Here is a 26,687-nt window from a genome sequence, read left to right as displayed (position 1 = left end):
TTCATGGACATTTCAGTGTCCCCTTTTCTCCATCCCTGACACCATCGCTTTGTGTCTTTCCTCAGCTACGGCAATGACCAGACATATTTTGAAGAAATCAAACAGTTTTACTACCGAGATGAGTTCAGCCACCAGGTGCAGGAGTGGAACCGGCAGCGTACTATGGCAATCGAACGAGCTTTACAGCAGTTCCTCTATGTGCAGATGGCCAAAGAGCTCAAAAACAAGCTGCTGGCCGAGGCCAAGGAATATGTCATAAAGGTTAGGACAGAGAATTAAATAATCTTTAGTCATGATTTCCCCAAACTATAGCTGAGAGTAAAGAAACCCCTCAGTAGTAGTCCCATAGCTAATGAAGAAACACTGGGGGCAAGCAAAGCTTAGTGTGAGAGGGAGTGCAAATAAGGTCACAGGAGTCACCTCCAAGACCTCTCTACTCTAGGAGACTCGTCCCCACTCTCTCTCATTCATCCAAACATATTTTGTTTATTTCACTGTTTTCTGTATACTCTCTTATTTCCAAAAGCAAGGTATGCCTTCAGGTTGTAAGCCTGCCAAGGGCTAGGAACTTGTGCACATATGTGTACACACCCTTGCATAAGTGAGCACATGTTTTTTTAGCACACTTGATGAGCTTGATGACCATAGTGTCTGCTGTGTCTCCTCCCCAGGCATGTAGCCGAAAGCTGTACAACTGGTTGAGGGTGGCACCTTACCGACCAGATCAGCAGGTAGAGGAAGACGATGACTTCATGGATGAGAACCAAGGAAAGGGCATTCGGGTCCTAGGCATTGCTTTCTCCTCAGCCAGGTAACAGCCTGTTCCTGCCTGCCTAGCACCGTCTCTTACCTGTCTTCCTAATTTCACTCTTCTCTTATTCATAGCTTCATATTGCTGCTTACTGCACTTTTCTTTTTCTGTCTGGCTGGCAGAGACCACCCTGTGTTCTGTGCCCTGGTCAGTGGTGAAGGAGAAGTGACAGACTTCCTCCGGCTGCCCCATTTTACCAAACGGCGAACTGCATGGAGAGAGGAAGAGCGGGAAAAGAAGGCAAGTGGCTGGGACAGGAGTTACCAAGTGTACATCTGGAGTGCATCTTATAATTCAGTGGAGATATGTGTTTATAGTTTGAACATCTGGTTGCCGACTTCTTGTTTCCTGGGACAAGTCTCACTTCCATGGGCAGTAGATGGCACCCAAGTTGTCTGGTGCAGAATTTACTTCTGACTTGAGGCCAGTTCCTAGACCTTGTGTGCTTCTGGAGCTGCCTTTATTGCCTCTGTTCTTACCAGTATTTGGGTCAGACTGTTCCAAGAGTTGAAAGCCACTGAAGCGTTAAGCAACCTTTGCCCTGCTTTAGCCTTTCAGCATCTCTTTTTCTAAGGAAGAAGGAGTTTGAATTCTCATCTGGTTTGTATACTTCTGAATTTTTTTATCCTAATGTTATCTTTCTGTTTTGTTGACAGAGCCCCTTTCTAAAAAGAACAACTTTTTAACAAACAACTATTAAGAAAAGAAATCTTGAAATGGAGTTCACATTATCAGACTAGTCCTAATTATCAGGTAGTGGTTTGTGTAAATAAGACCCAAGTGTATTTAGTTGACCACAACCTAAGTATAAGTCAGAAGCATAATAATCTTAGAAGATATTAACAGATATATAATACTCAAACAAGACGTCACAGTCTCCTTGTTTTGTGTTCCAGTTAGACAATGTGCGATGCATCATGTCTAACATTGAGCTTCTATTTAAAGAGGGGCAAAGACTTTATTTAGGCACCTACTTCATTGGGCATGTGGTTATGCAGGAGGCCATCTGTACATAGCCTGATTGGATTTGGGTGATGACAGAGAGGTATTGAGTTCTTCTGCTTTGTAAATTAACAGGGTATTTCAAAGTTGGGAGCAGCCCAAAAAGGGGTGTAGCATTTCTACAAAGGAGGAACATAATAGCACTATGGATGGAGATACAGAAACTTTAAAGGAATGTCACCAGTGAGTTCTCTGAGGCCCAGATAAGACTGATTACGAGGCCGGCCCGTGGCTCACTTGGGAGAGTGTGGTGCTGATAACACCACGGCCATGGGTTTGGATCCCTGTATAGGGATGGCCGGTTAGGGAGTGTGGTGCTGACAACACCAAGTTAAGGGTTAAGATCCCCTTACCAGTCATCTTAAAAAAAAAAAAAAGACTCATTATGAGTCTTACACTGTGTGCTGTTCTTTGTTCTTTTGTAACATTACTACCTCCCTCACTTTGTTATGCTCAGATTTTCAGCAAAAGTCACACCAGGATGAAATAGACATCCACAAAAACTATACTAGGACATCCAGGTGTGTGAGGTGTTGGAAATTAAGTCATAATGAACTATAGTTGGAACTGGGTATCTTTAAGCTAAAGAAGACTAAGGGGGACATACTTGCCATATTGACCTTGTCAAAAGGCCCTCACCCAGAAGAGCAGGCAACATGATTAAGCAGAGGCAGGATGGCTATCCATCTGTCAGGGATCAGGTAGAAATGGATCCTTGATGGCAGCTTGGACCAGATATCCTCTGAAGACCCTTCCAGTTTTTACTGTTCTCTGGTCTTGAAAAATCTGGAACTACTTAAGAGATAGAACTGCTTGAAATCTCCTTGTCCTCAGAGCCATTCAGCTGTAATTTTCTTTTGATCCAGGCTCAAGACATTGAAACCCTAAAGAAATTTCTTCTGAACAAGAAGCCTCACGTGGTGACAGTCGCAGGAGAGAACAGGTAGGGGCACCAGGAGATCGGACCAGGCCTGGTTTAAGGCTGTGGCTCAGAAGTCGATCTTATTGTTGAATCTGGCATATTCCCGTAACCGAGCAGGCATGTGCCCGTGTAGAACATTGATGATATCCCCAAAGCCCCTGGGGATGTTCCTCTTTGTCTTCAAAGCCCTTTCCTCACTCACCTCCCCTCCCCCATCCCATCCATGAGACTGTTCATCCCTGAAAATGTACCTACTTTTTTTTTTTTTTTTTTTTTTTTAAAAATGACCGGTAAGGGGATCTTAACCCTTGACTTGGTGTTGTCAGCACCACCCTCACCCAGTGAGCAAACCGGCCATCCCTATATGGGATCCGAACCCATGGCCTTGGTGTTATCAGCACCGCACTCTCCCGAGTGAGCCCCAGGCCGGCCCGAAAATGTACCTACTGACCAATGCTTCTCATCCCACCAGGGACGCCCAGATGTTAATAGAGGATGTGAAGCGCATTGTGCATGAGCTGGACCAGGGCCAACAGCTGTCTTCTATTGGGGTGGAGCTGGTTGACAACGAGTTGGCCATTCTCTATATGAACAGCAAGAAGTCAGAGGTAATGCTGGAGTCCCAGCCCAGGCGAGTGCTGTCAATCCCAGAGAAATTTAATAGGGAAACAAAGATCATCAGGTGTGCAGGACTATACCTGTTACTTACTCATGCGGGGGTTTTCCATTTTGCCAGTTATGGTTCAGATTGGGAGCCCCAAAGATTAAATTGGTCCCAAGGAAAAGGGTCCTGGAGGAGAAGAGAAAGTGACTTCAAACAGAATTGTTTGGATTTCTCTTGATGTTGGAGCTCAGGGGACTTTAAGGCTTGCTGACCCTCTTTTGACTCCAGACAGAGTTCCGGGATTACCCTCCAGTACTGAGACAGGCTGTCTCCCTGGCCCGACGCATCCAGGACCCTCTGATTGAATTTGCCCAGGTGTGCAGCTCTGATGAAGACATCCTGTGTCTCAAGTTTCACCCCTTGCAGGTGAGTAGATTTGACAGGCAGGCTTAGGTGGGTGGAAAGAAACAAAACCTTATCACTGCCTGCTGTCTGTCAACAGGAGCATGTGGTGAAAGAGGAGCTGCTCAATGCCTTGTACTGTGAGTTTATCAACCGAGTCAATGAGGTCGGGGTTGATGTCAACCGTGCCATTGCCCACCCTTACAGCCAGGCCTTGATCCAGTATGTCTGTGGCCTGGGACCTCGAAAAGGGACCCACCTCCTAAAGGTAGGATTGGGTTTAAACAGAAAATAAAGTTACCGTTTCATTGAGTATACTTTGTCAGTATGATTTCACAGGTCAGGAATACCAGGGTCAGAGAGGTAAAGTGACTTGTCCTGCATCACTCAGCTACTGAGAGTCAGAGTCTGACATCAGACACAGGTGGCCAAAGCTATGCTCTTCACTACTGTACTCTAGCAGTTAATGGAAAAGATAGCCACAAGCCGTGATTTAAAACAGATGGAGAAAGCAAAGGAATACTAGACACACACCTCAGGATAGTGGGTTTTTCCCCCAGTTGGAAGCAAAAGGATTTCAGTTAGAAAGGGGAGCATGCAGACAGTTTCAAAAATTTTGTAATATTCTTGAGCTTAAGATGGGTGAGGGCTGGCCGGTTGCTCAGTTGATTATAGTGTGATGCGGATAACACCAAGATCCAGAGTCAGTCCCTGTACCAGGCCATAAAAGACAAACAAACAAAAGAACCCACAAAAGATGAGTGATGGGTACTTGAGTGTATATTTTATCACTAACTTTAAACCATACGTTAGTTATATACAGCCTTTGGTGGGTATAACATTGTTCATTAAAAAGATTGTTTTAGTGGTAGTGTGGTGTAGTACTCTGTTATGTATTACGTGGGGACAGAGTTCCTGTCATGGAGGGTTAAACAGAGGGTGAAAAGCAGGCAAGGGAGGCGAGGCCTGCTTACTGCCCTGGCTTACCCCAGCCCTCTCCCCTAGATCCTGAAGCAGAACAACACCCGACTCGAGAGCCGAACCCAGTTAGTCACAATGTGCCACATGGGTCCTAAAGTCTTCATGAATTGTGCTGGCTTCCTCAAGATCGACACAGCCTCCCTGGGGGACAGGTGATGCCCTCTGCCTAGATGGGCCAGGAGGAATTCCCTTGGGCTTTGCTTTGGGTTTTCAGGGGATTAGGGCTGCAAAGGGGGCCACAAGCCATTTAAACTAGGAAATATTTTATTGTCTATTTATCTATCTATATATTTATTTATTTTGGTGGCTGGCTGGTACAAGGATCAAACCCTGTACCTTGGTTTTATCAGCACCACGCTCTAAGCAACTGAGCTAACCAGCCAGCCCTAGGAAAAGTTTTAGAGAAAAGGTAAAGAACCTTTATTCAGTCAAGAGCCCCTGACCTATGGAAAAGATCGGTTCAATTATGTGAAGTTTTCTTGTGTGTGAGAAAAACATAAAAAGAACCAACTTAGCTTATAAATTAAGGACAGAAAACACAAGATTTTGTTCAGTGAACACAGACATGTTTTGTTATTATGGTTTTTGTGGCCAGTTAAGGGTGGGAAAAGCAGGGGCAGTATGGGGGTATGAAGAGAGAAGGAAGGGGAGAGAGATCTGGTATGTTTTTGAGATGATGTATTTGAGAGAAAGTTCTATTCACTTGGACTTTGGACTTCACTATTGACCTCTTCCTCTCCAGAAGTTATCAACTCAGTCTTTGGAGGATCTTTTCCACGGTCACATAGCTCCTCATTCAGTAATGGAAATCAGTGGGGAAATAGGCTTCAAGTTCTAAAACTTCATTTTCCACTCAGCTTTGCTGTAACACTCCACGAATAACATAGGTCCATGTGAGTGCACGGGCAAGACCAGCCTGGGAAGGCTTTATGGGGGAAAATACCTGTCAGCAAATTCTCCAAGGTCTTTTTCCCCCTTCTTGTTTTCTTTTGTAAGACTCATATAAGTTCATTATATAAAATTCAACATATAGAAATATTATGCAGAAAGTGAAAGTCCCCCATAATCCCACCCCCCAGAGATAACTACCATAACAATTTTATGTATACTACAGTTTTCTAAATTTTATTTTTGCTATGCATTTACTAACTACCCATTTACTACAAAAATGGGATCATACGGTTCATAGTGTTTTGCAGTGCATTTTTCACCTATCAATATATCGTGCCCATCTTTCCATGTCAGCACACATAGATCTACCTCATTCTTTTAATGGCTGTATGGTATTCCATTGTATGGAGGTGCACTACTTTATTTAACCAGTTCCCCATTGGTGGACATTGGGGTTGTTACTAGAAGCTTCCTGTTCTATATCCTATTCCTTTTCTGCCTTTCCTCCAGCACTGACTCATACATTGAAGTTCTTGATGGTTCTCGCGTCCACCCTGAGACCTATGAGTGGGCCAGGAAGATGGCAGTGGATGCCCTGGAATATGATGAATCAGCTGAGGATGCTAATCCTGCAGGAGCCCTCGAAGAAATCTTGGAAAACCCAGAGCGACTCAAGGACCTGGACCTTGATGCCTTTGCGGAAGAACTGGAGAGGCAGGTGGGTAACAGTGTGGAAAAACCTATCCCAAGTGGACTATTTGGGAGGAGACCTGGGCAGCAGGTGTCCAGAGAAACCCCAATACTATTAGTGTGGCAGACTTGATCCTCTCCTCATGCTCTACTGCGTTTCTCAGGTAGTTTTCGGTCTGCTTGTTAAGGAGCCAGGGAAGTCTCAGAGATTGCGACTGTATTGTGAAGAGCGGTAGGGTGTTGGGAGGATGTCAGTACTAGAGTTTCCTTTTAGGCCCTCTTTCCTCCTTTCTTACAGTGAAGCTTTGCATTATCTGTTTTACACATAAGGGTTCCATGAAACATTTTAATTACAGAACAGTGTTAAGTCTGAAAACCTTTAGTAAATGTTGAAAAGAAAGAAAAGAAGACCTAACAGGAGCCAACTGGCTTACTCCTTTCATTGAAATGCCCATGGCTTGGGTTGGGGAGTAGTTGTAAGGCTCTTCTTGATGGGCTTCTTCCCCAGGGCTATGGTGACAAACACATCACACTGTACGACATCCGGGCAGAGCTGAGCTGTAGATATAAGGACCTCCGGACAGCCTACCGCTCTCCAAACACAGAGGAGATCTTCAATATGTTAACCAAAGAAACACCAGAGACCTTCTACATTGGTAAATTCTGGGACAGTTTTTTTAGTTGTGGGGCGGGGGTACATTTACTATATACATTGAAACCAAGCAGTGATTGCAAAAGAACAAAGTAGTTTGTACTTTAGGTGAGGAAGACCAGGGGAACTTTTAAAAAGATTGTAGAGCTCTGGACTGGAAGTCAGAACTGAGATCATGGTCAAATTATCCTTCTCACCTGCTGTGGGATCTTCATGGAGTAACTCTTATAAGCCTCATTTTCCCCTGTCATCCAGTCGGGAAGATCTCCCTTATCAAGGATGGGAAGGAAATCAGTGGAGATGCTATAAAATAGGTGTTTTGTCACTAAAAGGTGGGTAGGAAGGAATCATCTCTCCAGTTCTCTTAGCCTGCTCCCTGTTCTCTTCTTCCCTTGCCTGTCGTCTTATCCCCTTCCTCCAGGAAAGCTTATCATCTGCAATGTCACTGGCATTGCCCACAGGCGTCCACAGGGTGAGAGCTATGACCAGGCAATCCGCAACGATGAGACAGGACTATGGCAGTGCCCCTTCTGTCAGCAGGACAATTTCCCTGAACTGAGTGAGGTATGTGCTGCAGTGATATCGTGGTCAGTGAATTTCCTTGACTGAGTGGTCTCAGTGCCCTGAAAGAAATCAGAAATGGGGATATTTAGATCATGCTCTCACTGTACTTGTTTAGTACAGTGAAGGGAGAGGGATAGAACACATGCAGGTTTAACATGAAGTATCTCCTTGTGCTGCTTAGAAGTTACCTGTATGCTTGCTTTTATCTGGTTCAGTTACCTTAGCCCTTAACCCATGTTTCACATTCTCTGGAAGTCTAAGCTGCACCAGATTAGGGAAGTGGGGATATGCACTTCTTACCTGCAGGCTAGGCTAGGCAGTATCCTTGTACATGCTCTTTAAAAGGTATCTTTAGGCTCCCTTCAGTTTTTACATTCACCCCATACTTTAATTTTTTCTCACATTCTTCTAGACATCATCTGCCTTTTTGATGGTCAGAAGTCATTTAAGCCACCCTAAAAGCTTTTTCTGGGTCTTCACATGTTATTAGGAAGACTGTAAAAAAAGAGACAGTTTCTCAGCTTTACCCAGTAGAAGAAACTGATGTGATTTGCCTAGGACATCAGAAAGCCAAGGGGTGCCTCACTCACTATGATGAGTTGTTGTGAGAAGGCTCACATAAATACTTCCTATGCTCACTGGGGCAAAACAATATGGAAAGGGCCTCATTTGCAGCTAGAGAGAGCTAGGTTAGATGAACATAAAAGATTCTTCCAATGGCCAGTGTAAACAGACGTCAGCTGTGAGTCCAGGAACATTGTGGATGTGTAAATTCTATCTTAGCAGATGGCTAAGTTGTGTTTTCAGACCTTGGCACCAGGTGTCAATGGCAAAATAAATCACAACATCCTTGGCAGCTATTTCTGAATGTGTTCTCTCTAGTATTTTAATGATCAAGCTTCTCTCCTTGTTCCCTCTTCAGGTCTGGAACCACTTTGACAGCGGTTCATGCCCAGGCCAAGCCATCGGTGTCAAAACACGGCTTGACAATGGCGTCACTGGCTTCATTCCCACCAAATTCCTCAGTGACAAAGTGGTAAAGCGGCCTGAGGAACGAGTGAAGGTAGATGAATGACTGGCCTAAGGTTGTAGTGCAATTTTCAGCTGCCCAAATTCAGCTCTCTTTAACTCTGGGCTGTCCCACCAGAAGTTAGGCACTGTTCCCAGTGGCTCCTAGTGGGGAGAGAGTTTCAGGGAGGATTTATTACTAGTTGAAAGATGTTAGGGGGAGAAGCATCTGAATGAGCAGCAGCTTTTGTTCACTGCCTTTGTGAAATGTCAGCAAGTTGCCAGCCCGTTGGGAAAGGGCTTGCTCTTACTGTGTGGGAAGCTGCAGTTTAGTCCAGGAAGCAGGGCCCAGCATTACATTGTATGAGGCAGAAAGGCTCTGTCTGTTCTCCCAAGGCTAGGTTGTATTGCTCTAGGAGAAGGAAAAGAATGTATGGCACAGCTGCTGTGCACAGAGAGCTCTGGGGTTCTGCAGGCAGACCCAGATGACACAGAAGGAACCTTCAAGTAGTCTCTGCATAAGAGGGTTGGGAATAAATCTCTTAAGCTTCCTTTCTGTTCTCATATTCTCCTGCCATAGCTGCCATTTATTATGCACCCACTAGATACCAGCACTTGACATTGACATATGTTGGCTGTAATCTCACAATCTAATGAGGAACGAAATATTATTTTCTTTTTTCAGAGAAATTCAAGTGTCTTTTCTAGGATCACCCAGAAGTTAGTGACATGGCTGGTAGCAGATCTGTCAAATTATCTGGTTCTAAGTGTTGTGAACCCCTGAGAGCTGTGGACTTAAGGAGGGCTGGGGAAAGGTGTTTTTTTGTTGTTTTTTTTTTTTTTTTTTTTGTCCTTTTTTGAGACCGGCCGCACCGCGCTCAGCCAGTGAGCGTTGTGAGCGTACCGGTCATCCCTATATAGGATCTGAACCCGCGGCGGGAGCGCTACTGCGCTCCCAGTGCCAAACTCTCCCGAGTGCGCCACGGGCTCGGCCCAGGGGGAAAGGTGTTTAAATGAACATCTTTCATAAATGAACCTAGGGAGATTTTGCAAAGGAGGAGAGCAGTGCAGTGACCGGTTTTTGCCACTCTTTAGTCAGAAGGGCTCGAGGCAGCGGTAAGATACAGGAAACAGCTATTATTTTGCTTCCCCTCTACAAAGAGTAGCCAGCCTGTGAAGGGAAGAGTACCAGTGACAGGGTGGATCCCAACAGGCTCCAGTTGGTTTTCCTAGGCATGGCCTGGAGTCTGCAAATTAGACTCAACCCCAACTACTCATAGTCTGCCTTTCAGTAGCTGGCTGGATTCGGGCAAGTCATTCCACCCTTCTGCCTCAACTTTGGTTTTCTCATATGTGAAATAGGGCACCGGGCTAGATAATCTTTGTCCCTTCCAGCTCAAATGTTCTGTGGATCTAGGTGGGAATGACTGTTCACTGCCGCATCATGAAGATTGATATTGAGAAGTTCAGTGCAGACCTGACCTGCCGTACCTCAGACCTCATGGACCGGAACAATGAGTGGAAACTGCCCAAGGACACCTACTATGACTTTGATGCTGAAGCAGCTGACCACAAACAGGAGGAGGACATGAAGCGGAAGCAGCAGCGGACCAGTGAGTGTGCACACCACCATCCCTGTGCATCCTGAATCTTGGCAGCTCTCCCAGTGGGAGTGGGTGCTCACCTTTCAGCTGCCGAGGCTGGAGATTTCATGAAAGGGAGTCATGGGTAGGGCTGGAACCCGGGGTCTCTTGAGTCACATTTTGTTTGCTAATGTGTTGTGACTCTTAAAGCCTCATTCTCTCAGCATCTTAGGAACCCAGGTTAACACATCCTTCACATCATAGAAGCTAGGCCCAGAGAGGGTGAAAGAATATCAGAGTCCCATACTGGGTTAGAAATTAAGCCCTGGTATGTCCCATTGCTGTCAACTCCTAGCCCCCGTCACCTGATTTGTTCTTCTTTCCTGCCCTCTTCAGCATACATCAAGCGAGTAATCGCACATCCATCCTTCCATAATATCAACTTCAAGCAAGCAGAAAAGATGATGGAAACCATGGACCAGGGTGATGTGATCATCCGCCCAAGCAGCAAGGGCGAGAATCACCTGACAGTGACCTGGAAAGTCAGTGACGGCATCTACCAGCACGTGGATGTGCGGGAGGAAGGCAAGGAAAATGCCTTCAGCCTGGGAGCCACTCTGTGGATCAACAGTGAGGTGAGAGTTGGTACCTGCTCACCTCCCATCCCTACTCCTGGCCTCTGTCACCTGACATTAGTAACTTCTATGCATTGTTTTTATTTTAGCTGTGCAGGGCAACAAAACAGGAGGTGGTTTGTAGAATGAGTTGTTTGATATCAATTGTGTATATTTTGCCCCCTCCTTCCCTGTCCTCCAAATCTTAAAATAGACTGCCGGGAGAGAACCATTGGAGGAAGAGGAGAAAATACACAAATTTCATGTTTCTCTCTCCTATTTTCAGTGAAGAGAAATCTGGTGAAGTTCCCTTTTGTCCCCTGTAAGCTAATATGTCTGGCCATGACTCAGACAGATGGTTAAATTGAGGGGACTGTGCAGTGGAGTGAGGCTTCAGCAGGACTGGGACACCCACCCCCTCCCACAGTTTCTTTCTTCAGGGTGCATTTGTTGAAGGGTCAGAAGTCTCAGCTCTGGATATGACACATGAGGCCTTTGCCTTCCTCCCACAGGAATTTGAAGACTTGGATGAGATTGTTGCCCGCTATGTCCAGCCCATGGCATCCTTTGCCCGGGACCTTTTGAACCACAAGTATTACCAGGACTGCAGCGGTGGGGACCGCAAGGTGAGCCCAGTGCCCTCTGAGGGATGACACCTTCCAGTCACCTAAGGATGTATGCTTTCCCTTCAGTGTAGGGGACGCTCAGGTGGTGAAGGAAGGGTATATCATGCGTGCGCCAGACATTGTATACCAAGCATGCTGCTATCCCAACCTCTCCCCCTCATTCTACCCCCAGAAATTAGAGGATCTGCTCATCAAAACTAAGAAGGAGAAGCCCACCTTCATCCCTTATTTCATCTGTGCCTGCAAGGAACTGCCCGGCAAGTTCCTACTGGGATACCAGCCCCGGGGTAAACCCAGGTGAGCACTGGTGCTGAGAAGGTGCTGCCGCTGGGGTCCACAGACAGGCTAGAGGGAAGGTAGAGCCCAGAGCAGTGCCCTCTCTGGCTCTCCTTGACTGCCTTTCTCCTCTTAGAACAGAGGTAGAGGTTGGAGGTGGGGAAAGAGGGTGATGATTTAGAGGCAGGAGGCAAAGATTCACATAAGAAGGGTACTTTCATCACTGAAAAAAGAGTTCCTTCACCTCATCTCTCTTCCAAGGAGTGATGAATATCCCCAGACTCTCCACCCGAGTGGCAAAGATTGGGGGCCAGCAAACTGGTGTCTCCTTTCCACACTCTGCCTCACCCTCACCAGGCCTCAGCACGTGGTGGCTCCCTCTTGCTGTAGTGTGCTAGCTAGCTCCTCTGCCCAGGCTGAGAGGTCAGGAGACTATCTCCTTTTACTCTGCCTCATCTCCTGCTCTGCTCCCGTCTGTGCTTGACTGACAGGCTGGCCTTCCTGTGTAACCTAGAGGGTAGAGTCGGATTTCCTTAGGCCTGCTTTCTCTGTGTCGGTTATAGACACCCCAGCCTTCTCTGCCTCAGCCCTGCCCCACCCTCCCATTAGCCCTTGGCCAAGGCGTAAGTGTTTCTGCTTTTATCCCTGTACTGATTACATGCGGCGCACAGCTTAAACTCTTGGTAGGGGCTCAGTGATCAGGTGATGAGAAGCCTTGGACTCCGGATCCTGCGCCATCTTGGGTACATCTGGAATATTGTGCTCACATTTAAGAAAAACCTTTTCTGACTCACCAGCATGCTTCCAGAGGATGGCAGCCAGGGCTGTGTGGGGGCTGGAAACTGTCTCATGAGAAACAGTTAAGCAAGGGAACCTTTAATCGGGAGCGGACTCAACGTTAGCTTCCCATGGAAAGGAGCACAGACTCTCCTTGTGGGACAGAATTAACACTTGTAGGATGTGGGTTTCAGCTCAGTATAAGCGAGAACTTTGCAGTACTAAGCATTGTCTGCTGGCTGTTGATAGCTATCCTTTACTGAGCACAGCTCTCCTTTAGGTTTCATGGTAAGTGTACACTGTCTCATTTAATCCTCACACCCACCCTATAGATTTAAGTTTTGTTTCCCTCATTTTAAAAGTGAAGCAGAGACTTAGGTTTAGTATCTGGTGCAGAGTCACATAGGTGATGAATGGCAGAGCTAAAACTAGAACTAGAACTGGATCTGAACCCAGAGCCCACCCTCTTAACCACTTCCTGCTGCTCTCAGAAGGGTTGAATAAGGGCAGACTAACTACCTTCCAGGGGTGCTGCAGAAAGACCCCTGCTTACAGGGAGTTGTGCTGTGCTGCCCTGACATCCTGTGACCTCTGGTCTCCTCCTCACCTGCAGCACACTGCCTTCAGTCTGCAGTGCAGTGTGGTGCCACAGCCTCCAGCAAGCCTTCTTCTGGCAGCCCGTATGCAGCACACAGGGGCCATGACTCCTTGGCCTTGACTGTGCTCAGCCGTGTGCTGCACTGCTCCCCTTCGGAGTGCAGCCTCCCTTCACAGGGCCAGGGACTGGCTCTGCCATCTCTCCTTTCCGCCAGCACCCAGCATGGCTACTTCACATGGTGGACATCTCTTCTGGTCGCTCTCTCACAGCTGGCCCCACATGATATCTGATGCATGTTTCCTTCTAAAATCCCAGGATAGAATATGTAACAGTGACTCCAGAAGGATTCCGGTACCGGGGCCAAATTTTCCCAACTGTGAATGGACTCTTCAGGTGGTTTAAGGATCATTACCAGGATCCTGTACCAGGTGAGTTCTAGTCTCCTCTGACTTCTGGGGTGTGACTAGAGGGACACCGAGGGCCTGACTCAAAGTAATCACTGGCCTCTGGGAAAGTGGGTGAGGTGTGGGCTGTCATTGCAGCTATCTTCCTCCTACCCCAGCATCAGAGAGGGCCTCCACCCACCGTGTCCGTATGGCTTCTCTTCCTCCACCTACCTCAATACTTCTTCCAGCCCCCTGAATTGGGAAACCAGAAATAGATTTCTGGAGGAACAGAACTAACTCTAGCCATTTCCTATAGGCATCACCCCCAGTAGCAGCAGCAGGACCCGGACACCTGCCTCTATCAATGCTACCCCAGCCAACATCAATCTTGCAGGTAAGGAGCTTAGGCCTGGGACTGCGGGTGGGAGGGATGGAGCCAAAGGGACTTTCACCTCTCACACGCCCATCGCCTCCTCTGTGTGCTTACAGATCTGACACGGGCTGTGAACGCCCTGCCCCAGAACATGACTTCACAGATGTTCAGTGCCATTGCTGCCGTGACAGGCCAAGGACAGAACCCTAATGCCACCCCAGCCCAGTGGGCCTCCAGTCAATATGGCTATGGCGGCAGTGGAGGGGGCAGCAGCGCTTACCATGTATGTGACTGGGAAAGGAGGCTCCCTGTGCAGGGTGGTAAGGAGGGAAAGGAAACGTCATCCTTTACCAACCCATGTCCCATAGATTGGCCTCTAGCGGTGCCCATTGCAAGGGACTTCATCTGCATAGATGGGGCTGCCACAGCCATAGGAACTATTTCCAACAGATGTTCTTTTTCTTCAAGCCTTTTGAGAGGGAAGGGAATAGAGAGGGCCTGACCTTTCCAGAGTCCTTTGGGATCTTTGGAATCCTAAAGGCACGAGAACACTGGTGAGGTCAGGAACAGTGGGCCCCATCATGTGCCAGGTGTCATCCCACTGGCCTCCCTCTGCTACTCAGAATCACAGGCTGCTCAGGGGTCAGCTGGAAAGCTCTGTGCTGAACCCACCCTCGCAACCTTCTGGAAGTTCACAGCAAAGCCAAACAGGCCCCAAACCTGTCTCCACTTAACTGTTCATGCCTCTCCAGGTGTTCCCAACACCAGCCCAGCAGCCAGTGGCCACACCACTTTTGACCCCCAGCTACTCCTACACAACCCCAAGCCAGCCCATCACCACACCGCAGTACCACCAGCTACAGGCCAGCACCACCCCACAGTCTGCCCAGGCCCAGCCCCAGCCCTCCTCCAGCTCCCGGCAACGGCAGCAGCAGCCAAAGTAAGTATGTAGACGGGAGCGCAGAGCAGGTTTTTAGTAGGGGCTTAGCATAAGCAGGTGCTCCAGATCTTCTGAGAGCCATGACCCACGTGGTGACCCAAGGGGCACTGGTTTCTGGGGGAGAACAGGATAAGGCAGTGTGGCAGGTGGCCACTGCTGCTTCTACCTCAGCCAGCAGAGGGGCTGCTGCCCAGAAGTGTGAGGTCCCTTTCTGCAAGGGTGAGCGCTCACCAGTGATTGGTGGGAAGGCTTCCTTCTATTGAGCCCCTGGAGAGTCCCAGTCTCAAAGATACTTTCTTCCCCCTCCCAGGTCCAACAGCCATGCAGCCATCGACTGGGGGAAGATGGCAGAGCAGTGGCTGCAGGAGAAGGAAGCAGAACGGCGGAAACAGAAGCAGCGGCTGACACCACGGCCCTCCCCCAGCCCCATGATCGAAAGCACCCCCATGTCCATTGCTGGCGATGCTACCCCACTCCTGGACGAGATGGATCGGTAGGGGGTCTGCTCCTCGAACTCTGGTTACCTCTGAGGCTGCAAGAGGCCTGGCCGCCCACTGCCTCACTCCCTGCCCCTCCTTTTCTGTCCATAAAGTGGCGTGGAGTGACATTCTCTTTGGTGGTCAGCCTGGATGGTGACAGGCTGGATAGCCTTGCGAACTTGAGCTCAGTGTCCGCCAGGCAACAATTCTCCCACTCCAGACCCTCACCGACCATCTTTCCTGGGATCAGGCTAGGAGGGAGTGTGGTGGGGAGGACGAGAGGGTGAAGAGAACGAGTGGTGGAGTTGCGTGTTCTACTCCCTCCAAGCCATCTTGAGCTTCTGCCCTCATCTGACTCTGGGCTGTGACCGCGGCACCAAGCTCAGCACGTGAGTCTCCCTGGCTCTCCTGGGGAGAGGGATGCTATTTATTCACTTTGGGGCAGTAGGGAAGGTATTTCTGACCCTGATGCCAACAGCTTGGGTGGCTGTCAAAGCAGGATTGCAGGGGACATAGATGGGCAGCAGTAACCTGCCCAGCCCCTGCCTGGCTGTCCTCCCCTACCTGCTGCTGCCGCTGCTTCCTGCCTGTCATTTGAATAAAGTGTTTCTACAGAGCTCTTGCCAAAACCTCTCTCTCCAACTCTCCGGCTCTTTGAGAGGTGGCTTTCAAAGCAGCATTTAGCTCTGAGGGCTCCCGACTCCCTCTTCCCGTCCATTGGAGAGGCTTCTGCATCTCACTTCCTGGGGTTATATTCATGCTCTACTTCTTCCTAGCCCTGTGGCCTGCGTCAGCTCCTATTATCTTCAAGCTGGCTTTCTTGTCTGTAAAATGCAGATAGTAATACTCACCTCATCAGGCTGCTGTGAGGACTGAGAACAGAGCGTGTGTGAACTGCTTAGGCCTGTGTCTGCTACCTCAGTAATGTTAGCTGCTGTTATTACACTCACTCACTCACACACAGCCACCCTATTCACTGTGCCTGCTACTCTTCTTTGGCATGTTGGAGAAAGACCACTGGTAAGTCTGGGTTTCTCAGTCTGAGCCCTGCACCTCCCTCTCTTCCCTTTTCCCAGCCAGGCCTTGCTCTCTGATAGCCTCTAAGCAAGTCAGGTGTTTCTGTCCCAGGATGGGTCCCACAGTCATCTGCTCCTACACACATGCTGGCCCAGGAAGAGGGAGCTGGGATGTTGCAGGGCCGTTTTCCACCCAGCCCTCTGGCCTTTGTCCCTTCCCCCAGCCCCACTGCCTGTTTTGTTCTGGACTCCTGATCTCCCTGTTTCTTCACAAGGGCTTAGTCTCATGGCTTTGTGAGTCAGCACAGAAAAAGTGAGGCTCCCCCTCCCTTTCCTCTGCTTGGGGCTCAGCAGAGAAGTCAGAAAAGGCCACTGCCATCAAGATTTGGAGAGCTCCCTTCCCTTGCTTTCCTTTGTTCAAAATCTCTTTTGCTGTGTATTGGCAAAAGCTGAGAGAAGGAGCTGACCCTCTGCCAGGACCTCAGTTCTCCCTGCAGCACAAAAGGTCTGCAAGGGTCTAGCAGGAGCAGGACCACGCCAGCTGGGAAGGTCATGTCCCCTGTGGTGCCACTAGCACCTTCCCCAGGACTACTTGGAGGAAGGAAAAGCTAGGCACAGTGGGACAGAGTGGGTTGAAAGCTTCAGTTTATTGGGGGTATCACTGCAGACAGTACTGCCTATCCCAGAAATGGATTTCACACAGACCAGTCTCCCAGGACAGGGGACTCCCTTTCTCCCACCCCAACCCAGATGGATTCTTGCCCTAGTCCTAGAATGTTACAAAGAAACAGACCCATTGTGGGGCTGTGTTCCTCTCCTTCCCTCTCACCTACCTTCTTACAGGCTTCATCCTTGAAAGCTGGATTGCCCATTGGATATCCCCTAGGGGATAGCCCCTAGGCTCCAGCTAGGCCCAGAGCCCATCCTCTACCCACAAGAAGTAGCCCAGTCGGAGGGGGAAGAGAACAGCAGCAGGGAGTCAGCTACAGGCTTGATCGCATTTATTTTTCACCCTGAATGCCCTGGCCTCAGCTGAGATTGGGGTTTGATACTGGGGGAGATTTTCTTTTGTTCACCTTTTTGGCTTGTGAGGTCTTCGCCCCAGTCTTCTTGGCCTGGACATTGTTCTCTCTCTTCCTGGACAGTGAAGATTCCATAATATCCTCACTGGAGGGTTCCTCCTGCCCCTGGTCATTGTAACTGTCCTCACTCTCCAGCTCTTCCCGGCTTTCTGGGCTGGACTCTGACATCCTGGCCATCTCTCTTGGACTTGCCGATCGGCTCAAGTTTGGTGGTGAAGACACCAATTTAACTGGACTTTTCTTCTTAGTCAACTTGCCTTTCTTGACTTTTTTCTTCAGCTTTGCCTTCTCATCCATCTCCTCCTCCTTGTCTTTCTCTTTTTCCTTTGTCTTCTTTACCTTCTTGATCACCTTGCTGACCTGGTTCTTACCCATGGGGCTCTCAGAGCGCCAAATGGTGATGGGAGCTGCTGAGTCAGGGACACTGGTGACCATGCTATTGGTTGGCTCAGTGTGTGGTGTGGTGGTGGGCCCCACCTGGGTGGGGATGGGAGGCTTGCTTTCTTCCTCCTCCTCCTCCTCCTCCTCCTCTTCATTTGGGTCATCTGCCCCACACTTGTGGTGGAGGGGATGGTGGATCACTGCCACGGAGATAGGCCTGTATCTTTTGCACCTGGGAGGAGGGGGACAGGGGGAGAAGGTTAACAGAGTAGGGAGTAGTGCCCTGCAGAGGCTCCTTTCCCCATCAGCCTGCCAGCACTCACCAGCCATACCAGATCCTCTCCATGCACGCTTCCTCTGGGATGAGCTCAAGGCAAGGGGACTGTATGATGTTGAAGCAGGTTGGGCCCACATCTCGGGAGCAGGTTGGGCCCATGTCTCGGGAGCTGCTGCTATTTGTCTTCTCTGAGCAGTTCTTCAGCCTGCCACACATGGGACTCTCAGCCTCGCTCCCACCCCTCCCTGGCTCCTCAGGGGCCCACAGTGAGAAGCCTGAGGGACAGTGGGCTTCCACTGGGCTCGGCCCAGGCTGCCAGAAGACCTCCTCCCTATCACTCTTAGGAGGAGCAAGGTTTACAAAGCTAGGGCTGGGCTGGCAGCACCCGGTCAAAGCTGAGGAGGGAAACCGAAGGTTGAAGAGGGGAACCGCAATGAAAGTTTGGACCTGGTTCTGCCATGGGTTCCCCAAGGAGGGGGCCCTCACCTAGAATCACAGTCACAGTGGCCAGCAGAGTGTAGGTGCATGCTGTGGTAGCCATAGTCAGGGGTGAAGGGGTAGATGATGTGCCCAGTGCACTGCTTGTGTTTCCAGCAGCAGCTGTCAGTCTCCTTGCATTCACCTAAGTGGGAGGGATCTGGGTCAATCAGGGGTAGCAGCAGCACACCTCTGGGTCTCCCCACAGCTCAAGTTAAAGGCCTCACCAAATCCACCTGCCACCCCACCTACCCCCACCCCCCTGCAGCTATTTCTGCTTCACTAGTAGTAACTCCAGGTCCCAACACTGCCCTTTCCCCAGTCTACTGCCTGAGTTTGCCTGCCCTTGCAGATTCCCAGGAAAATGTCTGGTACAGAGTCTGATACACAGGAGGTCCTCACCAAGTCCCCCCTTGCTGTCCTGTGACACCCTGCCACTTCCCGCCCCTCTCGGGCTTTGCTGACTCCTGCCTGCCCCTCGCCCCACTGCTCAGAGTCGTCAGCCACCCTGCTCCACAGGCGCCCTGGTAGTGAAAGGCCCTCTTGCCCCGGCAGACTGGAGCCCCAGGAGCGATTAGAGCCAGCAGCAGCATCCTCAGCTCCAACGCCTGCCCTGCACAGGCCCAGGAAGCCCATGTCTGACCCCTTACAGCATCTGATGCCACTCCACCCCTGGAGGCCTGTAATGGCACGGTGGCCCAGGCCTGGAGAGAAACCAAGACCTAGTCCACTCCACAGCATGCTTCTTGCCTTCTCTTTCTGACTCTGTCCCTCCCCTCTCTTTCTCCTCCTCCTCCCTCCTCCAAGCCCCTTTTTCTTTTCCTTCCCACTTTTTCACTTCTGTCCCCTCTCCCATGGCCCATTTCATGATTCTTTGCTCATCAAGCTCCCATTCTCCCCCTTTCTAGACCCTAGAGCCACAGACGTTTGAATAACCCACCCCCAGCCTGCGCTGCTCCATCCCTGTTTAGGCAGCACAGGAAGAAGCTGCTGGGGTGAGAATGTGGGGTTAGGTAAAAGCCCTGGAGAGAGGCTCCCACCTCTTGCTCAGCTGAAGCCAGTCCTAGAGACACAGGAGTCTCCCAGGCCCACCCCCACTGTCTCACCTCTGACTGTGCCTGAGGCCCAGGTCACCTGCTGAAAGGTAAACCTATTAGGTGACTCCACGTGCCTCTCAGCTCAAGAGCCCAAGGTCTCACACAACAGGCAGAGGACAAAGGATCTCATTGCAGGTCCCCCTGGGCATCAGCTCCCCCCACCCCTGGGAGGAAGTGAATGGGCAACGATGAGTTCCCTGGCAGCCTGGCATGGGGTGCTGTAGCTGGCTAACTCCCTCAAACAGGATGTGAGGACTGTACCTTTATCCAGCCCCCACAAAGGGTGGAGGTGGGGCGAGACCTCACACTGGCCACAGCCAAGAATTAACCCAGGCCATTGGTATGTTAGTCCAAGTGCCTTAAAGAGCTTGAGAGATGAGACAGCAGCTTGGTCTGAGGCTTATCCCCATTCCTTCTTCTTTCCCTTCCCCCAACAAGGCTGAGAGTCCCAGGTCCCCATTATACCTCTGACCTACTTGGTGACCTCTGTTTCTCCCTCCTCTCCGCTGTGCCCTGTCTTTATCCCCAAGGGAAATAAGGCATGTGTGGCAAAACTTTGGAACATCACCACCACCTCGGGTTTCTTCAGCACTGCTGAATTGGGGCAAAGGGCAGCATAGTAACAAGTGCCCCGAACTTGTAGTCAGACCGGCCTGAGTTCAAGTCTTCACTCTGTCACTAGCTGGGTGACCTAGGACAAATTACTTTACTTCTCTGAGCCTTGGTTTCCTTATCCACAAAATGGGATGGTGGTAATACCTATTTTGTGGGGTCACTGGTAAAACTGAATTCACATATGTCAAAGATATTTATGTTCCAAAAAATGCTATACAAAGGAAAGGGGTGATTTTGGCCTTGAGAAAGGGACCCTCTCTGGTATGAGGTGGGGGTAGGGCAGCTGGGTAACCCCCTCAGGACCAAACACTTCCTTCCTTCCACCAGGTGTCAGCTTTCCTAAGTGAGGAGTGGTGGGGTCCCCTGGGACCAGAGGTCCCCTGGACCTACCTTCAGAGGAGTAGGTAGACACATCAGTGCTGGATGCCACACCAGCCAGCAGTTGTCCTCTCTCCCAGCTGGGTAACCTGCTTATATCTGAGAAAGTACAGAGCGGCAGTAGCAGCAGCCCTCCCCTTGCCATTCACTCACCAAACATTTCCCGAGAAGCTCCAGTGTTCAGGCCCAGCTGCATCCTGGAGATGCAGAGATTTTAAAAAAAACAAGTCCCTGCTCTCAAAGGGCTGAGGAGAGAGACACGGGAATGTCTGTGAACAGTAGTGTGATGTGGATGCTGATAGAGAGGGAAATGGTGGGAGCCCAGAACTTGGGCCACCTACTGAAACTGGGGAGGGGGACGACAGGGGATTATGTAAGACTTCTTGGAAAGAGCATCATTGGAGCTGGAGTGTTAGATAGGAGTGAACCAAGGTCTGGACAAGGGCAGCTTCAAAACTGCCCCAGCATGTATGGAGCCTAGTTGAAGGGTGTCCCTGAGCAGATCTCCAACTGGGGCAGCAGTTCTCTCAGTTATCAGCAACCACAGGGTAGAGTCTACCAGTCTCCCTTTCCTTCCCCAAATTAGGTTTGTCCCTTGAGACACTGGACTTGAGCCCTGCTTAAGGAAGGCCTCAGTGGGCCTTCAGTGGCACTTGGTCAACCTTCTACAAGTCCCTGGTCAGCTCCTCCTGTTTTCCATAGCACAGTAAGTACTCAAAATTTATTAAACAGGGCCGGCCTATAGCTCACTCGGGAGAGTGCGGTGCTGATAACACCAAGGCCACGGGTTCGGATCCCATATAGGGATGGCTGGTTAGCTCACTGGCTGAGCCTGGTGCTGACAACACCAAGTCAAGGGTTAAGATCCCCTTACCGGTCATCTTCTGAAAAAAAAAATTTTATTAAACAAATGAACAAATGAATGAATGAATGAATAACTTCAAGCACTTTCTGGAATCTCCTGTATCACTACTGCTCCTCTCAGTAGGTCATTTCACCAGCATTATCTGTGGATGCTCCCACGCTCATCAGCTCCTCCAGCTGGAGAAGAGGTATCCCTTCTTCTCTTGCCCAAAGCATCTATACTCTAGGTCCTAGCCAAAATTGTTACCCTCTCCCTCTTTACTGGCTTTTACTTTTTTCCTACAGGCTATGAACTTCTTTACTTTTTGTTTGTTTGGGGTTTTTTTTGGCAGTTGGCCAGTAAGGGGATCCGAACCCTTGACCTTGGTGTTATCAACACCACACTCGAACCAAGTAAGCTAACCAGCCAGCCCTGAACATCTTTAAACAAAACACTCTATCAACCGTGCTTCTCCCTCTACCAGTGCATATCCCTCACCCCCTTCCTTTTCAATCCAAGTTTATTTACTCATTAATTTAACAAATGTATATTGGATAACTTCACTAGGCACCAGTGAAGGAGGCTCAGTCTCTACCTTTCTTCCACTCCAGCCACCTGCAATGTGACAGACATCCACCTCTCTATCAGAATAGCCTAACAAAGGCCACCAGCAATTTCCCAATAGCCAAACCCAGTGGCCTCCTTTTCATCTCATCTCACTTGACCTTGTTGACCAATCAATCTCTTTCTTCTGCGAACAGTTCCTTGGGCTTCCATGACAGATTCATCTTTCTCTTCCTTCTCTAGCCCTTTAGTTCTTTCCTCCTCCCCTGCTGTCTCCTCTTCCTTTGCTGTATTGCTTAAATTGGTGATTGCCAGGGTTCTGTCTTTGGCCACCTCCTCAGAAGACTGTACAAGCTTATCCCAAATAACGTCATTCATTTCCATGGTTTCAACATTCATCAAAAAAATGACATAAGTCTGGGTCTCTAATTCAAACTGCTTTCCTTAACATATAGCCAATATCCTCTTGGACATTCCCAAAACATCTCAAAGTCAGTATGTTCCACAGTAACGTACCATCTTCTCTCTACCGCCCATGAACCTCCTCTTTCTTGTATCTTTCATCTCAGACAGCAACAGACATCTTGGTTATAAATCTAGGGATCATCCTTTCCTGAACTTCCACGCCAACTTGATGACCAGGTCTTGCCATGGTTACTTGCGCCCACATCTGCCTATGTCTTGGTTCAGAACTGCATCATCTCTGACCCAGACAGCTGCAGTAGCCTCCTGCCTGGGCTCTCTGCCTTCTCTCACTACCCTCATCCAGCCTTCACAATGCAGCCAGACTGAGTTTCTAGAATGTCAGTTTGTCTACCATATTCCTCCTTTTCAACAGCATCCCACTGCCTTCAAGATGAAATGCAAACTCCTTATCATGACATGACATGCCCCCCAGAACCCAGGCAGGCCCTGGTTCCTTCCTCAGTTGTCAGTTCCTTCCACCTATCCATCCCTCCTCTCACCCCTCCTCCATGGCTTCTCATTTCCGACTTCTGGGAAACACCTGCTCATCTTGGAAAGACCAATCCTATCCAAGTAGAATTGGTCAAGTACATCTTGTGCCCCTTTATCCTGCCATAGTACCTGGAACTTGTAACATTCCTGTATTTATAGCTCCTTGAGAACAAGGCCTTCCTGGCTCCATAGCCTGTGCACTTTCAGCCCTGTCTACTTACTGTTGGCTGGGGAGACACACATGTAAGCAAAGTCAAAACCACATTCAGTTCTCTATCCAAAACCTGTCCTTCCAGCTGTCACCTTTTTTTTTTTTTTTGGTGGCTGGTATGGGCTTCTGAACCCTTGACCTTGCTGTTATAACACTGCTCTCTAACCAACTGAGCTTACCAGTCAGCCCTGTCACCTCTTTTAACACCTCGTTTTCAACTTCAACACTGCCAATTCCTCACCATCTGGTCTTATTCAGTCCTGACTCCACAGCTCCCTTATCCAGGCTGTACCCTAAGCATGCTGCGCCAGGATTCAAACTCTGCTCTGTGTGACTCCACTGGCCTTGCTCTCTTTAGAGTCACCATTAAAGAGGCCCCATACGCACGGTTAGAGCCTGTTTATTTTCCACAACAAGCCCTGAATACCCACAACAAGCCCTGACACCCATGAGATCTGTAGAGGGGAGGAGGGGACGAAGGACAAAGGGGAAGAAGGATTTAGTAACTCTCCTCAGATGTGAGAAAGGCTATCTGCTCTTTATTTCCACAGAGGACAGGAGAGCTCCTGCAGCATGTGTGATTGAGGTAGGACACAGAAGGGACTTCATCATGACTGAGGAGAGTGATAGCTTGAAAGGAAGAGGGAGGCCTGTGGTCTCTTTCTCAGCGGGGCATTAATAAGAGTGCCAAAGCCTAACTCAAAACTCACAGGTGATGCTCATTTGTACGGAATCCTCCCCGTCGTGTGGGGCTGAGGAGCTCCCCCCGCCCTTGCGGCAAGGGGGTGGGCACCGGAGCAGCAGAAATGGGGAGGGAGGGAGGGAGGAAGGGAGGGAGGAACCAAGGAAAGGGAGGGAAAAAGAGTAAAGGAGGGCAGTGCGCCCGAGTCTCCTTGGAAATGCGGCCCGGCCCCGCCCCCATTTGGAGGCGATTGTGATGTCACGCGTGGAACCCCCAGACTCCTTTCTGCCCTCAGGGAAAATGGAACCGCCCGCCCCAGCCCCAGCACCTGGGTGGGTGCTGGACCATGGGCTCCAGTCAAGCCCGGTGCCTCATGGGCCTGGGGCTGCGGCACAGTGGTGCCTTCCAGTCGTGCAGCCAGCAGTTGCAGCTCTTGCTCCCGCGCGACTACCGCAGCCGAACCCGCAGGCCGTCCTCCGCGGCCCCAGAACCCCACCCCTGAATCTAAATTGGTCCACGGCTCAACGTGAGCCCGCCCCAGCCCAGCCCTTGGCCCCGCCTCCTCTGTCAGGCCCCCAACCTCCCCTTCTACACCGGACTCGGCTCCTCCAAGCCAGGCCCCTGCCCCGCCCCCTCACCGAGGCGCTCGCTCTCATGCCAGTCGTCCCCGCACTCAGTCTTTTCCTCAGTCCATCTTTTCCTCGTTAGTGTCGTCCTGACCCACATGGCTCAGCCCAGGTCTTCGTCCCTATAGCCCCAGCCGTAAACTCCAGTCTCAGCCTCGCCCCAGTCTAGCCCCTAGCTGCGCCGCATGTTTGCCCGGCCCCCCGCCCGCCTCCCCCCACCCGCTCCAGCTTCGTTGTCCTCCCAGCCCGGACCTAAGCGTCAGCCGCGTTCTTCATCCGGGGCCTACCGACTCCTCCGAGACCCCTCTGTCCCACCTTGAACCCTCGAACCTCCTCTTTTATCTCCGGTCTTAACCCTACAGGCCCAGCCCTCAAGTCCTAGCCATCCCTGGTTCCTCTCCAGACCCACGTCTTAGTCCAAATCCCGGACATTAGCCCCGCCCCAGCCGTTCTCTAAACCTCACACTCCGGCCGGGCTCCCCGCCCCTCCGGACGCTTCCGAACCTAGCCGCAGTCCTCAGCCCTGCGGCCCGGGGGGGGGGGGGGGGGGCCCCCCGGCCCCCCCCCCCCCCCCCCGCGGGCGCGGGGGGCGCGGGGGCCGGCCGGGGGGGGGCGCGGGGGGGGGGGGGGCGGGCGGGGGGGGGGGGGGGGGAACGGCCTCCAGGCACCCTCATCACCACCCCGCCATCCCTGCCTCTCCCTCCGGCCTAGGCGGGGGGCTCAGGCGGAAGCCGGGCTCTCCCTCTCTCCGCCCACAGGCATCTCAACCGGAGCCCAGGACATGAACTCTCGCAAGAGGACATGATATCGGCTCCCAGCCGCCCTGTGGTGGCTCGATCCAGGGGCCACCCCCCAGAGTTGCCTCTCAGACCCCATGGAGCACCCCGCCCTACAGACGGTAGTGCCCAGTAAAGAGTCCATCTGTATTTCCATAGGCTTGTCCTGCCTGGAGAGCAGGGCAGGCTGCATTCATAATAACCTCATCCCAGTAACTCACCCCTTGCAGCTTTAAGTACAACATACACACATGCATATACCACACACAGTGCACACAGGAAATCTACTCGGCCTACACAGACTAATATAACATGCACACATGCACACGCCCCTGACACATCACACACAACTCCCCACACCCACACGTGCTCCCTACACCCCATGCAGTGCTAACTCTACACCAGGCTTCGCACACTCACATCGAGTTAACAGGCACTGTGCAAGGCCCGGGTGAGGAGTGCAATGCTGTGAGGGAACAGAGATAGAAAACACAATTACAGGAGAGTGAGAAAGAGTTAAGAGCCACATCGATGACATTCCATGCACCACACCCTTCAATTTCTCTTGGCACCAGCTTCCAAAGCCAGCATAGGCCTCAAACGACAGAGAGGAGAGGTGAGAATCGCGTTTAAACACTGGTTTTTCCAGGGTCATCAAGGGACCTCCTACTGTTGCTGCTCTTCCTGATCCCAACCTCACTTTCCTGCAGACCCCAGTCCTGAGTGGGTAGGGCCAGTGCCATATCCCCTACCCGCTGTAGCGCTAGAGAGTCTAAGAACAGCAAAGGAGGGGAAGCTAGGAGAAGGGAGGCAAGCAGAAAAGCCAGACCTTCCAGGATAGTGTGGCCCAGTGAGAATGGAAGCAGATATGGAACAGAGCACTGACCGACTGGCAGCCAGGATTTGTGTTCTAATATTGGCCCTCCCTGGCCTCCCAGAAGGACACAAGGCTACATATGTCTTCATTTGTTGGCCCAGATGTCTGAGGTACTTCCAGCCAATCTATGACTCCAGTCATATATCAACTGAGAGCTAGGGTCTTTTTTACTCTTTCCCATATAATAGTTAATAGTTATAGTAGTTAAGGTTTCAGAGCTTTTCCTATATGTGTGTTAATGTTTCTTCTTATTTCATCCACACAACCTAATGAATTCAGTATTATCAGCCCTATTTTACAGATGAGGAAATTAAAGCAAGGAGGAAAAGTGATTTGCCTGAATTCTCATCGTTAGTAAGGGTGGTCAGCAAGGATTCAAAAGCAAGTCCTCCTGACTCAAAGCACATCTTCTGAATATGAGCCAGGGTTCCTGCCCTTCCTGGGCCATCTGGTCAACCCAGAAAGTATCCAAAATTTAAAACTCATTGCTTTTCATGGTGTTCCCCTCTGAAAACTCTTTTTAAAAGGGAAGGCAGAAAAAGGGTAAAAAAGAAGATAGAAAGAAAGAAAGAGAGAGAGAGAAGAAAGAAAAGAAAAAAGAAAGATTCTAGTGGTGGAAATTTGGGTATAAGCACAAAGTATGAGGAC

General features: G+C 50.2%; 2 protein-coding genes across 2 annotated transcripts in view; one reads left to right on the top strand and one right to left on the bottom strand.

The window, feature by feature from the left end:
• SUPT6H (suppressor of Ty 6 homolog (S. cerevisiae)) overlaps window positions 1-15,796 on the top strand; it is a 34,832-nt gene extending 19,036 nt beyond the window's left edge. Inside the window, exons 17-37 of the mRNA XM_008582633.1 lie at window positions 66-261; window positions 672-811; window positions 934-1,051; window positions 2,680-2,756; window positions 3,208-3,343; window positions 3,628-3,765; window positions 3,842-4,009; window positions 4,747-4,874; window positions 6,124-6,331; window positions 6,812-6,959; window positions 7,377-7,519; window positions 8,442-8,582; window positions 9,945-10,140; window positions 10,507-10,745; window positions 11,237-11,350; window positions 11,523-11,647; window positions 13,317-13,429; window positions 13,704-13,781; window positions 13,877-14,043; window positions 14,513-14,700; window positions 15,011-15,796. Coding sequence (XP_008580855.1) covers window positions 66-261; window positions 672-811; window positions 934-1,051; window positions 2,680-2,756; window positions 3,208-3,343; window positions 3,628-3,765; window positions 3,842-4,009; window positions 4,747-4,874; window positions 6,124-6,331; window positions 6,812-6,959; window positions 7,377-7,519; window positions 8,442-8,582; window positions 9,945-10,140; window positions 10,507-10,745; window positions 11,237-11,350; window positions 11,523-11,647; window positions 13,317-13,429; window positions 13,704-13,781; window positions 13,877-14,043; window positions 14,513-14,700; window positions 15,011-15,197 — 3,148 coding nt within the window. The 3' untranslated portion in view covers window positions 15,198-15,796. The remainder of the gene's footprint in view (window positions 1-65; window positions 262-671; window positions 812-933; window positions 1,052-2,679; window positions 2,757-3,207; window positions 3,344-3,627; window positions 3,766-3,841; window positions 4,010-4,746; window positions 4,875-6,123; window positions 6,332-6,811; window positions 6,960-7,376; window positions 7,520-8,441; window positions 8,583-9,944; window positions 10,141-10,506; window positions 10,746-11,236; window positions 11,351-11,522; window positions 11,648-13,316; window positions 13,430-13,703; window positions 13,782-13,876; window positions 14,044-14,512; window positions 14,701-15,010) is intronic.
• Window positions 15,797-17,174: 1,378 nt separating this feature from the next.
• Window positions 17,175-24,552, bottom strand: PROCA1 (protein interacting with cyclin A1). The gene is made up of 5 exons (XM_008582626.1): window positions 24,399-24,552; window positions 20,515-20,601; window positions 18,422-18,557; window positions 17,982-18,140; window positions 17,175-17,890 (listed from the first exon to the last, which is right to left on the bottom strand). The coding sequence occupies exons 1-5, from the start codon at window positions 24,484-24,486 to the stop codon at window positions 17,224-17,226; spliced, it is 1,137 nt and encodes a 378-aa protein (XP_008580848.1). The 5' UTR covers window positions 24,487-24,552; the 3' UTR covers window positions 17,175-17,223.
• Window positions 24,553-26,687: the final 2,135 nt, after the last annotated feature.

This window comes from Galeopterus variegatus, unplaced genomic scaffold (genome assembly GCF_000696425.1).
Source record: "Galeopterus variegatus unplaced genomic scaffold, G_variegatus-3.0.2 Scaffold2683, whole genome shotgun sequence".
NCBI lineage: Eukaryota > Metazoa > Chordata > Mammalia > Dermoptera > Cynocephalidae > Galeopterus > Galeopterus variegatus.
The sequence above is the reverse complement of the archived record's forward strand: the minus strand, read 5'-3'. Positions and strand labels throughout refer to the sequence as shown.